The sequence below is a fragment of the Tympanuchus pallidicinctus genome, unplaced genomic scaffold (assembly GCF_026119805.1).
Source record: "Tympanuchus pallidicinctus isolate F22 unplaced genomic scaffold, pur_lepc_1.0 scaffold24, whole genome shotgun sequence".
NCBI lineage: Eukaryota > Metazoa > Chordata > Aves > Galliformes > Phasianidae > Tympanuchus > Tympanuchus pallidicinctus.
In genome coordinates this window covers 6,095,018-6,112,618 of record NW_026294741.1, presented here as the reverse complement: position 1 = coordinate 6,112,618, position 17,601 = coordinate 6,095,018, and the positions used below count along the sequence as shown (strand labels likewise).

General features: G+C 52.1%; 1 protein-coding gene and 1 long non-coding RNA gene across 11 annotated transcripts in view; both read left to right on the top strand.

Moving 5' to 3' along the window:
• The window catches only part of LOC128083525 (uncharacterized), an 86,962-nt gene extending 80,837 nt beyond the window's left edge, over positions 1-6,125 (top strand). For all 5 annotated transcript variants that reach the window (XR_008208097.1, XR_008208094.1, XR_008208096.1 and 2 more), the window contains one exon: positions 2,193-6,125. This is a non-coding gene — a long non-coding RNA (uncharacterized LOC128083525). The remainder of the gene's footprint in view (positions 1-2,192) is intronic.
• Positions 6,126-7,690: 1,565 nt separating this feature from the next.
• Positions 7,691-17,601, top strand: part of CUX1 (cut like homeobox 1) — a 226,429-nt gene continuing 216,518 nt past the window's right edge. For all 6 annotated transcript variants that reach the window (XM_052688845.1, XM_052688843.1, XM_052688844.1 and 3 more), the window contains exon 1: positions 7,691-7,838. In XM_052688845.1, the coding sequence (XP_052544805.1) occupies positions 7,776-7,838 (63 nt within the window). In that variant the 5' untranslated portion in view covers positions 7,691-7,775. The remainder of the gene's footprint in view (positions 7,839-17,601) is intronic.

Here is a 17,601-nt window from a genome sequence, read left to right as displayed (position 1 = left end):
AAAGCCGCCCCACAATTACGTCTGCTGAGTGTCACAGATTCAAACTTTAAACACAAAGCAACAGCCGAAGCTGGATATAAAGAAGCGGGAGGGCAGAGTTTTATGATCAATGTTTTATTGGAATCATATAAAAAAGCATTTCACATATTTCACGGAGGCATTTTATGTGCAAATTTAATATAAATCCTTTTCTTGTTAAACTCGTAGGCGATCTGTGCCTTTCGGTATGTAAAGCAACGTATAGGACAACTACGAACAAGTTTATTAAGGCAGCTCGGGTTCCTGTTGACATCACCAACCACACAAGTGCTTGCTCAGGGTTGGTGCGATCTTATCGGCCTCTCCTTACATTTCAGGTTACCTACTTGTTCGTTTTCCCAATATATCTTTCATTGCTACAAGAATTCAACTCATGGGCAGATCTCTAAGATAAATCTACTTGTCTGCTTTGGGAATATGGCTCTAGTTCTAATTTTGCAGACTTCGTTCAGGCAATACTCCCTTTGACTTCAGGGATTTTTGCCTGAGTAATCCTTTCAGAATTGGACTCTCCATGATTTTCATTTACTTAACAACTTGGCATTACATCTGTAAAATATTAGCCCAGTAATGTGAAATATCAAATTAGATTTATGTATTAATCTAATCTATATATGAAGCTTGATAGTCAGCCCTGTTACACCGCGTTATTGCAATTCCAGCCATTCTATGTCGCTTCAGATTTGCACTGATGCTGCAAGAGAAATAGAAATGAGGGGGGGGGGGGGCGATTATAGATGAAATTCAGCAGCTCACGTGGCATCAAATCACAGCACACCCTGAGCTGGAAGACACCCACCAGCACCATCGAGGCCAACTCCTGGCTCATAGGACTATCTAGAAGAAAATCATACGTCTCAGAAAGTCCAACATTTTGTTGAAAATTTTCTAAAAATTTTAATTTCCAGAGGAAGCAGACAAACAATTTTCTATCAGTCACACGCGGAAAGCAGACAAAAACGCTAATTAGAACCAATCAGCCAAACAATGAGATATTTAAAAAGAATAAAAGGTCACAATAAATATCTGGAGCGCAATGCATTCTCTAGAAATCCTTGATAAAGACAAATCAGCAGTTATTTCTTTTCTGTGTGACAGCTGAGGCCCGAAAAGTTAAAAAAAAAATAAAAATGACTCTTTCATACATGTTGATGAACTGCATTTATAAACACTTCACGTGATGAAATGATACGTGTTTCCTCCCGGCTGGCTGCCCTCAAACATTCTTCTCCTTGCAGTTTTTAAATGTTTTAATATAATCCTTCCATGAAAACAGGAGCCAGCAGCCGGCCCCACACAGCAGCACATTTAGGAACGCGTTAAAGTAAAGTTTTGTGTGAGCTTGGGTACTATTAAAAACTGGAGACTTGGAGACAGCCCACCAGTACACTGTTCTGATCCCTTAAACTATTTACCTCTTCTCTTTATGAATGGTTTCAATTTGTTTTACTTTTGTTGGGCCAAATCCAGCTGGTTATTTACAGAAAGAACACAACAAGATGCATTGGCCATGGACTGCAACTAGCCTACCCCATAGAAACGCATAGCAATCCCATGGGCTCCATGGAACTCCTCTGGATTCACATCAGGCCTCCATTCAGGATCAGGCCAAGCAGTGCAAGTAAGGGCCAGAGCATACATGTGGAGAGCTGTGACCTGAATGAGACTGGATCTATTTATTTAAAAGCAGAGGGTAATTTTAAACTATTTTTACTTTTTCTTTCTTTTTTATTCCTTTTTGGTAATCCATCACCACCCAAACACCAAATAGGAAGTGAAGCAGTGCCGAGGGAAAAACAATCAATTTCTTTTCTACATGTTACAGAACAAATACAATTCTGATCTGCTGTCTTGAGCACGTGGGTTCATTTTCAGGTGCACCGTTACCCCTGAGGGATATTCACCTTCCAAACATGGCCTTCCCACAGCACACGGGCACAGGTCTGATGCTGCGTTGCATCTCCTTTCACTTGGCTGAGTCTCATATGAGTGAGAGCAGCACAAAAACCTAAGCAGCAGCTCTGTGCTGAGACAGGAACCCCATGCACTCCCCTCAAGGAGGTTCTCCACAGCAAAATATTTACTGCACTGTGCCAGCGTATGATGAACGCTGGCAGGGTCTCTATTTCCTCCCTTTCTGCATTCACCCAAAGTTACTGCTTCTCCTACCCCAGCGTTTGGATCCAACAGCCCCAAACAAGCTCGTGTCTGCAGCAAATCACGGTTGTTCCGAGCAAGTCACCGCCGTGTTTCTAAGAAAAGATGCGCTTCCCCAAATGAAATCACACACGTTATTTGAAGAGAAACCACCTCAACCATCCTAAACATCCTGTGCTGCCACGAACGCAGCTCCCAGCGGGCGCTGCGGGGTTTTGTTTCGCACCGGATGAGGCTGTCTGCCTGTCTGCCTCGCTATCCGCCCATCTCCGCACACACCTGTCTCTCTGGCCCCGCACAACCGTCTGCCTCCCGTCTCCCATTGCTGCGTGTTGCAACAAGGCCTGGTGTGGCTGCCCCTCCCTGAGCACCGCGAGGCTGAGCCAGCAGCGCCAGACCCGGTGCCACCCCTGGGCCATGCTCGGCAGGGTGAGCAGCAGGATGGGGAGGCAGTGCCCGGCTGGGGGGGAGCGCGGGGACCTGCCCTTCTTCCCAGTGGGAGAGGGAGCTGCCACGATTGGAAAGTGCAAGAACAACCTTTCTTCTCTCTTCTTTTCCAAGATAGCATCGGCTGTATACTTACCTGCTTTATGGGCCCGATCTGGAAATGAATGAAAGGGAAACTGGTGGGGGAGGGAGCGCCCTCTGAGCTGCCTCAGGTACGCATCTCTCCATCGCCTGCTTGCAGCTTCCCTCTTCTGACCTCGCAGCCACCACGAGATCTGTATCTCCTGATGACCACAGGTGTTTCACAGAACGGAGAAACTGAGGGGATATTCAGTGAATGTCACGAAGAAAGCGGTGACAGCGGCTGAGCGCAGCTCCCAGCCCCAGCACTAAACCAGCACTCCCACCATGGGGAAATGGCGCAGAGTAAGGAGCATCATCAGCACAGCTCAGAAAGCAGGACGGGATTTTGTTTATTGGTTTCAGATGTTTAATTTTAAGTAATATGGAAAATACTGACGATCCACAAGAGGAGAAACAAGAGTTGAGGAGCAGCAAGGGTTGAGGAGAAGCAAGGGTTGAATAATATAGAAAAAGATGTGCAAAAAAATCAAAGAAACCGGGAAGGAGTAAAAAATAAGTGCAAAGTTCCAGGAGTGGGGAAAAAAAGGTGGGAATTTTGCCCACCCAGAAGAGGCACCTGCAGGCTCACCCCAGCAGAATGCTGCCTCGGATATCACCCTGCGCACGGGGTGAAGCTCAACCAGGCAAGGGTAATGCCTACAATTAAAGCCAGAACAAACCACATGCTTATTGGATTCAGCGTGAAACTGTTCTTCACTGCCAGCTGCAGGGAGTAGATGATCTGATAGGTCCTTTTCTTCTCTAATTCTCTTGATTGCCTATGGGTATTGTTATTGCTTATGTTGGCCAAAACCTGACCATGTATCTGGATAGAGTGTACTGTAAGAGAGGCAGTTATTTGACAGGAATACTGCAAATGTGTCCAGTTTGTGAAGGCAGATTCCATTCACTGTGCACACCGATGTCATTTGTTCTTTCGGGGTCTTCAGTAACTTCTACCACACATGGCAAAGAATACCACTACAATGTCATCACATGCCTTTGTTGGTGTGGGTTAATCCACAAATTCTCAGTGAAGATCTGTTGTGGGTTATGCTGGATGCTTATGGATGTCTTCAGAGCTAATGAGCAAGCAACCACACTGCCCAAATTTGCTTCGCTTTTAATTGTGGCCGTTTTCCCTGCCCTCTGTAAAGAACTGCTTTCTTCTCTTCCACCTACCTATGCCTCTGTACTACTCAAAGGATTTCATGCTTAGATTACGTGTGCTACCATGTACATGATTTAAGGTAAAACTTCCCCTTAGTACCAAACAATATGGGAACCCCCACCGTGATTCCAAGCATCCTGGATGAGAAAAGGAGCCCAGCCAGGAGAGAGTGCTGCCTGCCACTGCCCTCGGCTGGGCACCCAGGGAAGGCTGTAGTGCCCTCCTCCTTCCATCTCTCTGCAGCTCAGGGGGTTCCTGAGCCTGCACAGATCACCACTGCTGGCCAAATTTTCTGCAATTTATGTGCTGCAAAACCTCCGGCTGCTACAGGATATAAATCAGTGGAGTCATTGACAATAATTGGAAAAAAAAATCCGTGATGTTAAAGGCATAATATGAATCTTGATCTTAATCTGGGCTAAATCTCCAGCAACATAAATTACCTGTCTGCTTGGCTAGCTCTGTTCTCTGCGGTCCCTATGGAGTCTGACTATGTAATGGGCACGGTGTAACACGATAGATGGAACAAGGCTTTCTGTGCTCTCAAATCCAGCTGAAGAGTGGCAGAATGATGTGTTCAGATGAGTTCCTCTCTCCTTTTCAGGTACTGGACAATTACACATGAAGCACAACAAGTCCAGTTGCCACTGATGGTCTAATGCAAGTGGCAGAGCAACTGTGCTAGTTAAATCTCTGTATTAGTGACATCTTACAGCACAGTGGCATTAGTAAGAAATGAATTTTAATTAAATACTTGTACCTAAAATCACAGAATCACAGAATGGTTTGAGTTGGAAGGGACCCCCAGAAGCCATCTGGTCCCACTGCCTGCAGAGCACAGGGACACCCACAGCTCCATCAGTGCTCACAGCCCTCCAGCCCGACCCTGGGGGTCTGCAGGGATGGGCGCCACCACTCTGAGCAGCCTGTGCAGTGCCTTTCCACTCTAATGGTAAAAAAACCTTCCTTATATCCAATGTCAATTTCCCTCTGTAGATTGGTAAGGGTGTCTGGAAGGACAAAGAAATCTGTGTAACACATCTACAACTTCAGTGTTGCAGTTGTCATCATTTTAGATTTAAACTTCAAGTGCACAGTGCTTACTTTTGCAACACTCTGTTAATGCGCGTTGAGAGAAGTTAGCATTTACACAGATCAGATCTAACCTTAAGGAAGCCTGCCTCAAACGAGCACACAGAGCTGATTTCTGAAAACATCATAATCCGAGGAAACTTTATCCCCGCCGGCTGCTTGCCGGGGCGCGCCGACAGCCCGGCTCCTTCCTCCCTCTCGGCCAGGTACGATCCAGCAGAAGCGCGGCGCAGATCAGCTCCGCAGAGCTCTGTGCCCTGCAGGACGGCGAGGAATGCAGCGCTTCCAGAAAGCAGAGCTGTCAGGAGAGACCTCCTTGGTGAGCGGCAGGCACGCACTGATCCTGCACTGCAGCCACCAGGAGCAGTGGGGGCCCAGCAGCTGCCTGCCGGCCCACAGCTCCCAGCGCGTCCTCAGTTCGGCCACACCGTGCGCTCCTCTTCACCACCGCGCAGCTGAAACAGGTCGGGATCCGGCACAGAGCTGCTCTGTCAGATTGGCAATAAGGCGACAAGATGGAAAAAAAAAAAAAGAAAAAAAAAGAAAGGCTGCAATAATGTTAAAAATATCGTAAAATGTTATTTATACCAGGATACATTTGTTACCCCATGTGACAATCATTCATTTTTCTTGACAGATATAAACCTCTGCTTAACACATTAGTATCATAAATATTATCAGATATAACGCTGTAATTTAATACCTACCAAATGCATTTTAAAATATTACTCAATTTAAAACTTTGGATTTTAACCAGATGTGTTTCCAGAAAATGATTCGGGTCAGATGCTTTTTTCTTTCCCTTTCTCTGTGCGTGCGCGTTCAAAGCGGAGCATTGCTCTGTGATTTATTGCACCACGACTGCGTGCCCCCAACCCACAGCAGCACCGCGATGCTTCATCCTTGAGGCACACACACCTGCAGTCCAAACTAACAAGAGAAAACATCTACATGGCACGGCAGGAGCCTTTGAAATGTCTCTTTGCAGTTGCCTGGACACAGAACAGACTGGTAGAACGGGGAGGCAGCGGAGAAAGGGTGAAGGCAGCAACTCTGGCCTCTTTCATCTAGAAAGGGGGGACCATGGAGAGATTAGAGGAGAGGATTTTGATTAGATCACTGGAATGTGAAATGATGCTTCCCAGGATTAAAATCCTATTTTAGTGCTACCAAACTGGTTACGTCGTTAGCCGGGCTCCGGAGGGCTGCACAGCTCCGTCCTTGCAGACATCCATCAGGCTGTGCCACGGGGCCCCCGAGCCTCTGTGCCCCCCACACCACAGAACCCAGCCATTGAGGAGCCAGCAGCCCTACAAGCTCAGGGCTTCGGGGTTCCCTCTCCGGGCATCAGCCGCACGTGCCTGGTGCTGCCGGCTGCGAGCTCAGCGGGCGCAGGCCTGGCGCGTCCCCACCCAGTGCCATTGGTCACAGCCACGACGCGGCCAGCCAACAATTTGAAGGTCTGTAGTTGCCGGGTTGATCATTACGTGCGACTCATTAACATAAAACCCGCCATCGCGATTAGTATCTTTGTGAGCAGCAGCCTCGGCAAAAAGTGGAAATGGAGGCAGAAACGGCGGTGCTGCTCCAAAGGACGGCGTTGGGAAACCAGCAGCAGCGACTGCTCTGCGCTGTCTGCAACTTCTCCAGTGACACAGAGCCATTTTCCAGCCGTCCGTCCACCGACTGGAGCGAGCACCACATCCACTTGATGATCAGATCCAATTTGAGGAAAAATCTACGCTCACTCACCCAGAGGAAGACGTGTTTATTTTCCCCTTGTGTACAAAGTGCACAACAGTGTTGGGAGCACAGAGTGGGGCTGACCTGGGGCAGGGGGTGGGAAGCACAATGTAGGTGACGGAGAGTATAGGGCAAGGGATAGGAGCACAGAGTAGGGGATGGGAGCACCGGGCAGAGGACGGGAGCCCCTATAGGGGATGGCAGCACACTATAGGGGACTGTAGCACCGTGAAGGGCTGTCCTGGGGGGACAGGTACAGCTCTGCTGGTTCCTTGCCAGGAAATGGGGTTCTGGGGGCTGCTGTATTTGCAGGCTGTGCACGCAGTTTGATTTGGGGAACAGATGTGCCTGGCAAAGCGCTCCGTGCTTTTCAGGAAAGGAGCAAAGAAAATGTTTGTATTTGTAGGACACGTTATCTTTCAGCACCAAATAACTTCTCTCACCTTTTTAAATCCCCTTTTCTATGGATATGCCGCATTTCCCGGCCCTCCCCGAGCAGCGCTCTGCGGCAGCGACCCCCGAGAGCCCACATTTCCCCGACTCCCCTTCCAGCACAGATCCTTGTCCCCCCCCCCAACTCCCCCAGGACGCCACGAACCAGACACCCCAGGCACTTTCCCATCGCCGTTTCCCTTCGATTCTCCCCTCTCACACTGCACACCGCGCTGTGGGGCGGCAGCACGGGCCGCTCTGCGCCGTGCTCCCCCCCTTGTCCCCACAGCCCGGGTTCGGCCCCCGCGGGCGCTGCGGGGGGGGGACACACACCGGGAGCGCTCCGGAGCGCCGCCCCCCCCCTCACCCCCCCGCCCCGCGCTGACTCCGCGTTCCGGGCGGCGCGGGCTCCAGGCCGGGATTTGGGCGCTCCCCGCCGCCGCCCTCCCCTCGCCCCCCCGCCCCTCCTCCCCCCTCCCTCTCTCCCTCCCTCCCCCTCCCTCCCGGCTCCGAACTCCAGCCCCTCTCTCTCTCTCTATCAGCCGCTCACTCTGTCTCAATATGTCTCAAGATGGCGGCCAATGTGGGATCGATGTTTCAATATTGGAAGCGCTTTGATTTACAGCAGCTGCAGGTCAGGCTCCCCCGCTCGCCGCACCGGCCGGGCCGCGCCGCCGGACCCCCCCCCCCCCTCCCCTTCTCCGCCTTCCCTCGGGCCCGGCCTCCCCCCCTCCTCCTCCCGCTGCCGGCCCCGCCGCCTGCAGGGAACCCCCGCTCCGCCCGGCCGCGCCGCGCCGCTCCCTCCGCCCCCCCCGCACCGATCGGCGCCCCCATCGGACATCGATCCCCTTTGTTCAATTCATCGATCGGCCCAAGATGGCGCCGGAGCCGGCTGTGCCGTGCCGGGGCCGCCGCCGCTTCGCCCCGCTCCGTCCCGGGGCTGCGCTCCGCCGCTCCCCGCGGCCGAACCGCGCGGGGCCGCGCGCTGCCACCGCTCCGAGCGTTCCGCTTCCCCCCCCACCCCGTCGTCCTCCTCCTCCTCCTCCTCTTCCTCCGTCCCTCCTGCGGTGGCCGGGGAAAGTTTCCCGAGTGCCGGGACTTTGTGTGCGCGGGGGCGCGGGGCGGCGGGGGCCGGGGGGGCGCTCTAACGCCGGACGCGTCCGCGGCGCCGCGGGCGGCCCCGGGGTGCCGGCACCGGGCGGGGGGGGAACCGCCGAGCGGCGCCGGGAGGGGGGCGGCACTGGGGGCGGCGCGGGGCGCTCCGGCGGAAGCGCGGAGCGCGGCGGGGACCGAGCGGCGGCCGCGGCCCCGCGGGAATCGGGGGACGGCGGCACCGGGGCCCTCAGGTGCGGCGGGAGGGAGCGCCGTCCCGTTCCGCCGCCGTATTGTTTCTGCGGAGGCTGCGCGGAGAGGCGGACTTGGCCGAACTTTCCCCGCTCGGAAGGGCGCTCGGCGGTACCGAGCGGAGCGGGGAGAGCGAGAGGCGGATGTGGAGCGGGATGAAAGAGAAGGGGTTGCGTCGGGATGCGTTTCAGCTGGGGCTGCCGGTCCGCGCGGCGGAGTTGTGCCGGCTTGGCGCGGGGACGGAAACGCCGCGCGGGACCCGAAGGGCAGCGTTACACGGGCGGTCGGGGCTGGGGCTTTGCCGGGCGGTGTGTGACCGAACCCCGCGGTGATGGACCGTTCTGTTCTGTTTTGAGTAAAGGAAGAAAAAAAAAAAAAGCTGGCTTTTATCGGGGTTTAATTTCTGTGCGCGCTGTAAGACCTGTTGTGGAGCGTCGCGCTGTGACGCCGGGTGACGCCAGCGTTGGGCTCTCGGCTGCCCGCGTTGCGGCCCTGCGCGGCCAGCAGCGCACGGAGCCCCGCAGTGAGCACAGAGCGCCTGTCATCCCCACGCAGAGCAGTTAATTTGTCGCAAATTAGCCTTTATTTTTCTTTAATTATCCGCCCGTCCGCTCACGGAGGCAACGCGGTGTTTCCTCCCGCTTGCAGGTGAAGCCATGCGCTAGGAATGCTGTCGTGCAGTGTGAGGTTCGGTCTCACAGGGCTGTGTGTGCCCCCCGTTCATTTACAGTTATGCATTTCAAGGGCGGCGACAGAAAGCTGGAGCTGCTTTCCCTGTGATCTCTGCCCTGCTCCGGGCAGGGTCGCACAGTGCAGAAGTTGGGTTAAGGATCAGGCTGTGGGATGAGAGGGGTGCAGAGTGGCAGCTTCCTATAAGTGTCAGATGCGGCTCTTCCTTTCAGAACATCCCTAAAGCGTGTGTAGCCCTGGGTAGGGCTTGTAGGGGTCAGATTTATTTCCTAAAGAGGCAATGAAATTAGCATGACATCACTTCAGCGTGAGTTTGCCACGTGGTGAAAGAAGGACCCACGTCGGGTAAGGTGTGCGTGGAGAGAAGGAGCCCTCGCTCAGGGTGATGGTGGTGGGAGATGTGAATCCCATCCCCGGAGCAGCGCTGCCGTCCTCAGCTCCTGCATCTGCTGCTGGGAGGCACCGCCATGGCTCCTGCAGCTCCGTGGCTGTGGGTCTGGTGCTGCTTACAACACCTTCCCACAAACACCCCTCTGCTGGTCAGCAGGGAAACCGGCGCTGTGCTGCCAGGGCGATGGGGCAGCGTGGGTCCCACACCACTGACTGTCTGTCAGTCTGTCTGTCTGTATGTTGGAGGAATGCAGCAGTTCCAGCTGCATCTCCACGGCTAGTGTGGCTCAGCCTGACCTTCAGCCCTGAGCTGAGTCCATGCGATGGCTGTAGGGTTGGAACTGCTTGATGGAAACCGAAGGAACGCGGTGTTGAGGTGCTCAGAAAATAAACACGAGTCCCAAAGTCTCATGGCCGCTTTTTGGGTAGGAGTGCAGTAAGTGGCTGCTGGAGAGCAGGGCAGCATGGCTGGCTGTGACTGAACTGCAGGGCTGGAATCTCAACCCGGCTCTCGCTTGTTGTGCTTTTCTGTATTCGTTTTTGCAAATCTCATCCTTCTTATTGCATCATGTCTAATCAATGTCAGGGTGGGGTATCAGTTCCCACTCCGCTGTGACTAATTGTTGTAAGTAAACCATTGATCTTTCTGTAACGTTACAAAATTTGCACCAAGTCTGGAAAAAAGAAGTAGCAGTGAGTAGCGCTTAAATACTGAAGCTATTCAATTATTTAATTAGAAACAGGTGGAGCTCTTGGCATCCATTCCTGGATCCGATCGCAGCAGAGCAGGGGCTGATTTGCTTTAAGTGAAGGAGTTAACGTGCTTCATCACAAGTGGAATTAGCGGCTCTGCGTTAATTTCATTTGCCCGTACGGCTCTCTATAGAACTTTTAGTTTCTGTTCTAACAGCAGCTGTGTTTCGGGCTGGGTGCTCTCACACCGTGCTTGTGGCCAGCTGGATTCTGAGCGGAGAAACGCGGTGCTGTTGGTGTGGAGTATGGCAAGGGCTGGGGAGTTTTGGGAACAGATTGCGTCTGCATGTAACAGCAGCAAAAACGTGATGGGCAAAGCGTCCAAAATGCCACTGAACAATAATTTGTTATTTGCAAGCTGATTTGTAATGCAAAAGATGGATGGAGGAAGGTGCGTGATCCCAAGTTTCAATTTGATCATCCCGAGCTGGAAATGAAGGCTCAGGAGGTCTGTATGTGTGTGCTGGTGCTCCGGGTGCAGGCAGCAGCTCCTTGGCGTGGGGCCTCCGGGCGCAGTGTGTGCTGTGTTCCCATGCCCCCAGCCTACAGCCCGGCTTCTGTTCCATGTGCTCTGCGTTCTGCTCCTCATTTCTCCCTGTGCCGGATGGTTTCCCGTGTGCAGAGCACTGAGGTGTTGATGTGTGCTGGGATTTCAATGCAGCGTGGTGCTCCTACATGGCACGGGGCGCGGAGCTGGCAGGGAGGCAGCAGGAATGGCTGCAGAAGGCATTGTGCCCGTAATGGGAAGGGGTTTGGGCTCTGATGTGCGTGGTGAATTTCCTGGGAAAGGTGGGAGGAAATAAGACCTCGTGCTGATGAGGTGTCTTTACACTGCTGGAGGTAAGGCTTCCTCGTTTCATGGAAGATGTTCTCAGCTTGTGTCTTCCCTGCCCTGACAAGGCAAATACATCTGTCACTTCTGCTTTTCCTGTTAATTATCAGGTTAAAACACAGCAAGCTGCGACGCTCGGGTTGTGAAGAACCTAGGAATGTCTGAACAGGTGACTGAAAACACGTGCAGTTCAAAGTTCTTACCAGAGATCAGCACGAAGCGTTGCAGATGTTGGGTGCAGGCTGTGGGATGTGCAGCAGGCTTTCCTGGTGTCAAACAGCGCTGCATTCCCAGGAAGCAGCAGGCAGCCAAGGGTTCATGCTGGATCCACTGTTGTCTGTAACTGCAGCAGCTCGGGCAGCTCCTTGGTCCCTCTGTGCTCAGAGCTGTGTATCTGTGTGAATTACCACATCTCTGGGAGCCGGCAGCGCCCCGTGGCTCCATGCTGCAGCAGCCCCCACTGTGCAGACAGACGGACGCTGTCTGACGCTGCTGGCTGGGCTGGCGGCTCGCACGCTGCCCTGCCCTGCAGTGATGTTGTGCTGTGCCTGCAGCTGGGGCTCGGGGTGCTCAGCCAACCCCAGAGGTGGGTTTGTGGCTCTGCAGGGTTCTGCTCTGGGAGGGCAGAGGTGAGGGCTGACCCCACCTGGGAGCACAGAGCGGATGTGCAGAGGTCTGTAAGGTGCCTGACTTGGATGCTTTGCATTCCCGTGTCTCCGTGCCCCTGGCTGTGAGCATTTAGGGCCCGTGAGGTTGGAGCTCTCTGGGGCTCTTGTAGCTGAACATCAGCACTGTTCAGATCCTGCTCCTGTCCTCGGTGTGTGTGAGTGTGTGCCCACCAGCACACTTGGAGTTATGGTGTCTGGAAGTGCTGGCACAGGGCTTCTGTGTGCAGCGGGAGGATTTGGGCTAAGTGTTGCTAAACGGTGGCAGTGGTGTTGCAGTGGAGATCTTCCATTCAGCTGATGGTCAGCTGAGCCCAGAGCCACGCCAGCATGGAGCTGAGACCCGGGTGTCTGGTTCTTGCTAACAGCACTGGCTCTGTGCTGCGGGTCCCCCGGGGTTCTTCCAGTGTTTCTTTCTGTGTAATGTGGGTCCTTGCTGGTGCCGGTGTTGTGGGAGTCTTCCCATGCTGGGAAGTGGTGGCTTCAGTCTGGGGCTCTTGAGGACAAGCTGTAAGGATGCAGAAATAGAAGCAAGTGGAGCATGGGGAAGGGATGCTGCTTGGAGCTGAAGGGACAGAGGGAAAAGGGGAAGGAGTTCAGGAGCACTTGGGGTAAAACTTTGGTTATAGTGCACTGGAGAGGAGAGGGGAACCCATTTTGGCAGATAGGTATACATTCAAGAAGATCATATGCTTTGCATGACAATTTCATGGCTTATTCCCACAGAAATGGAGCTGTCAGGCTGAGGTGTAGCGCTGCAGGTAATGGGGTGCAGAAGCTGGATGGGTTTTGTCCTGCTGCTGTGCTCCCGTACCTCCTGTGGTGCTTGTGATGTGTGGTCCATCCTCTACTTTAGGAAAAGCACTCTTCATAGGGTGGTGCACTTACACTGGGATGCATTTGTTCACTGTAACCAGCAGCAGTGTCCCTTGCTGGGCTGTGCGCTGCTCTGGGTGCAGTGCTGCTGCCGTGGAGTGCGCTGAGATGGAGGGCTGTGAGCCAGTGCTTTGGCAGTGCCCCGTTCTTCTGCTTGGTCCTCTCTTCTGGATGAGTAAGAGCTGCTTCTTGCTACACTGCAAATATTTCTCAGGTTTGTTGTTGGAAGCAGCATCTACAAGTAAATGTGAACAGAGAACTGACTGGTGTCCTCAACGAGCGTTGTTTGTGATTGGGACCAAATGGAGATACACAACTCATCAGGTTTCCCTTCAGATTTCTCTGTACATTAAAGGCTGCTTAAAATCCACACTGTAGGCAGCTGGAGGTGTAAGTGTTGAACTCTATACCCATTGGTTTGTGAGTGCATCATTAAAGCTGCCCGTGTCAGAGCGTGGTTGGCCATGGGGCAGGTCAGTGAGCAGGGCTGTGTGGGACGGGCATTCTGTGCTCACACAGCTGCACAAGATGTGCTACCCCCCAGCTTCTCCTTCTAGGACCTGTATCCCAGGTCAGGTTTTGCAGCCCAGGTATTGATGGCCTCATGCTGAGGCTGTCAGCAGGACCAGTGCTTGTGATTTAGACGTCTCCTGTGCCATCAGAGCTATCGCCTGCTGCTCACTTCCCAAGCGTTCGCTGCCTGGAGAGCCCTGGGGCAGTGTGGGGAGCACCGGTCCCTGTGCACAGCTTGGAGAACTTTGCAAAGTGAATGGGCTCCATCCCTGCTCAGCGCAGTACGGGGCCATTGGCCCAGGCAGCATCATCACCTGTGCTTAATTTGTAGCACATGTACTTGGAATCTCCAAGGTCAGTGGGGAAGGGGCTGCTTTGTCAGTGGAGGTATGCATCCCATCCCATCCCATCCCATCCCATCCCATCCCATCCCATCCCATCCTCGCCCCTCCTGCCATGCCCAGCACCTTTTCCCCCACCTCCCATTTCCAGTCAGCCTCATTCTGTTTCTTGTTGTTCTGTGGATGTCAACTATAAATGTCGTCAGAATCGCTCAATAAAATTTATACTTGGCCTTTTGTCTGCAATTATTTTCCGTTTTATTTTTATTGGATATTTACACGTTTTATTGCGGATGCGCGTCAAAGTAAATTTATGTCACGTTATCACTTAAAGATGTTTGCTTCGTTTTGAGACATAAATAAAATGTACCCTTTGTCTGTGATCTGAAATACGATCGCGTTAATTTGGTCAGCAAAGTGTGCATCTATTTTTATGTTGCAACTTTTGTGTGCACGTGTTAATATTGATAGTGCCGGAATAATTTGGGCTCGGTATGTCTGGTATGAGCATCGCTGCTTTGCTAATACTAATTGTGGAGATGGGATAATATTAAACATTTAGAAGGCAGGAGCCAGGAGTCTGGCAATTGATTTGTGGGGAGACCTCTGTGCAGAGTTACTTACAGAACTGTAACCTTCATATCTTTTATGTGAGCACAAGAAGCGTTTGTGTTTTAAAAAAATGAAACGTTCTGAGGACAGAAATCCCTTCCCTTCCCTTCCCTTCCCTTCCCTTCCCTTCCCTTCCCTTCCCTTCCCTTCCCTTCCCTTCCCTTCCCTTCCCTTCCCTTCCCTTCCCTTCCCTTCCCTTCCCTTCCCTTCCCTTCCCTTCCCTTCCCTTCCCTTCCCTTCCCTTCCCTTCCCTTCCCTTCCCTTCCCTTCCCTTCCCTTCCCTTCCCTTCCCTTCCCTTCCCTTCCCTTCCCTTCCCTTCCCTTCCCTTCCCTTCCCTTCCCTTCCCTTCCCTTCCCTTCCCTTCCCTTCCCTTCCCTTCCCTTCCCCCTGTTTCCATGCAGCACAGGACCAGGGGGGATGAGGAAACAAGAACTTTTTTGTCCTTGGGTTGTTACGGTAAATACAGCAGAAGTGATTAAAACTGCACAGACAGTGCTGTGATCAGCTTGTTTAGGGCAATAAATTAAAATCCATTCGCATCTGAGATATCCTGGCACATCCCGAGCACAGTTTGTCCTCTAATGTGCCACGTCTTACACGAGGCAAAGGAAAACTTGATTAATGTCACTATCTGGGATTTTCTGTCCTGTAAATAGGACTTGAAGTCTAAAATTGGAACGGTGAAAACCTACTTTAAATAGGATTAGAAGAACTTAGTAGTTCAGGTTGTTTTTGCAGTCCTGGGAAGCGGTCAGCAGGGCCTCCCTGCTGTGCTTTGTGGCTGCGGGGGCTCTGAAGTGCCTCCATGCTCTGAGCCACTGGGAGGCATTGCTCCCCGGCTTGGGGAGATGCTGCAGTGTGGTGGGAGTGATGTCTGCATGTGATGCCCACCCACAGCTGGGTTTTCCCATCCAAAGCTGGGTTTAGCTCAGGTGCGTGGAAGGCAGCAGGTGCGCCTGGGTTTGAAAAGGATGCGCCTACTTCTGTTGTTTTAGGCCATGCGTTGCTCTTTATCTTATTTGCTTCAAGGTATGTCATGGCAAAATGAAGTCATACATCACAGGTTTTACGCCCTATTTATTTGCTATAATCATTTTTCCGACAAATTGTGAAGTTAATTTCGGCGGTCGGAGGCGGTGGTGCTGCGCTGAGCTCTGCGAGTGCAGCATCCCCTTTGTGCAGCGCCTTGATTGTCAGCTCTTCATTATAAATTTACTTCCTAAATGCTGACTTAAGGCCTGACACGTTGTTTGTTTCACTGTCAGTTACACTCCTTGGGAGACCTAATAAAAGCCTCTCAGATCTTTCTATTGAATTAGGCCATCCTTTGCCACCCCGGTGACTGAAGTCAGACAGGTGTAACGCTGCCGTACCGCATCCATCCCCGTTTTGCTGGAGCTTTTCTCAGGGCGTCTCCTCATACCCTATCCTCGGTGCCACAGCAGAGAGTTCTTTGCTAAAAGGTCACCGTAATGTTTTAATTGGGTTTTTCAGCTGCGAGGAACTTAAAGACACGGGTTTATTAATAGAGTGCCTTTGATCTCGGAGGATTCCCACCCGGCGCTGTGTGGCACACGCAGGGAGCTTCGCGCTGTGGTTGTTGGGCAGTGGGTTTGGCCATAGGGAAGGGCTCTGTTTCCCAAAGTGTGGCTTCCCCAGGCCGTGGGGTTGGACTGTGCTTCCAGCAGAGGTGCTGCAACGTCTTTCACGCGTTGTTTCGGTTTTGTTTTCCATCTGAAATCCTTGGCAGAGGTCGCGGGCAGTGCGCAATTAGGGGAGCGCTCGGGTGACCTCGTTAGTGTATTTTTGTGGAATTATTGTGCTTTAGAGTTCTTGCTGCTTTACGCAGATGGTTATTGCTGGGTTCCATCTGTTCGTGAAGCAGAAGTAAGGATGGGGAGCAGCAGCCACACTGGGTTTTTATCCAGAACTTTTAGTTTTACCTCTTTGACTGCGTGACGTTAATCTGGTGGGTATGGACTGCAGTGCTTCCGAGGGAAAGAAATCAAACTGGGAACTTGTCTGTGCAAACGGGCTGCAGTGGCACCTTTCTGTGTGCCACACACTGCCATCCGAGCAGCCCTCAGGTACATGGCACGGGGCCTGGGGCTGGCGTGAGCTGCTCCCAGCACAGCACAAAATGCTCCCTTCAGTCCTCAGCCTCCTTTGCCAGTTGCTCAACCAGATGTCCTCGGTACTTTGTGCTCTAAGATGTTAAGTAATTAGATCATTCACATTCTAGTTAAATATAATTAGAGCCCTGTGTAAACTGAGCGAAGCTGACAGGTTTTATAGGTTGGTCATATCAAACTATCAGATGATAGAGTTCAGCATTAATACAAAAAGATTCAAACCTCCCTGCCCTCAAATAAAGAGGTGTTTAGTCTTTGGATTTAATCCTTAATTAGAACTACGGTTTATGGAACTTGCTAAAAATGCTTTCAGGACCTTGGAAGTCTTGCTCAGAACTACTCCCAAGCAGCGTTTGCCAGTTAAAATTTCCTTCTGTGCTCTGAGTTGGAAGTTGAAAACCTCCCAAGCTCTCGATGTGTACAGCTAAAGGAAAAGATAGCCAAAAGATAACAGCATCCCACCCTGGATTTTCTTCTCCTTGCTGCTCAGACCAGTGGGTCAGTCGGTCACAGTGATGCTTGTGGACCTGAGGATGTGTCACCACTCACATGTGGTCTCATGCATTGGGGTATTGCTGCTTTTTCAGCACTTTGAAGCTGATTCCTGGTTATTTCCCTCTCCTCTTACAGATCCAACACGTTATTTTGTTGTTTGTTTGCTGGCAGGCGAAACATATTTTCTGAAGGAAAGTGTTAACAGATAGGCTGATAAAATGTCTGTCTTCCAAAAACTGTCTGAAGACAAATTGAGTGTTTGTCTGCGCGTGGTGTTCGCACTGTTGTTGTATGAGCTACCGAACAAATTAACAAGATGATTCTTGTCTCTTTTCTGGGAGGTAAACTTTCCTTTCAGGTGCTGTAGGAGTCCGAAGCGGTGAACTCAGCGCAGGGTGAGCGCTGCTGCGCTGTGAGCTGATGGCTGCTGCTTTGCCATGGCTAATAGAAAAAATCAGGTGCAGAACGTTCACAAAAAAGTTTCCAGTCGCTAAGGGAGCGGAGCTCAGTTAAAAAGGGAAGATCGGAAAGAAGAAAACAGCAGTTATTCCTCAGTAACCCCGAATGATGGAGTTGTGTTGGTATGGGAGGCAGTGCTGGGTGGCTGCGCTGTGTCCCCTCCAGCCTCTGCCCACCACGCTCAGCTCTGTCACTTCTGCGATGCTCCGAGCCTTGCTGTCCTGGCTGGAATCTCGAGCCTGTTTCCAAGCTTGCATTTCTCACTTGGCAGCACACGATGCGGCTGGTGGGCAA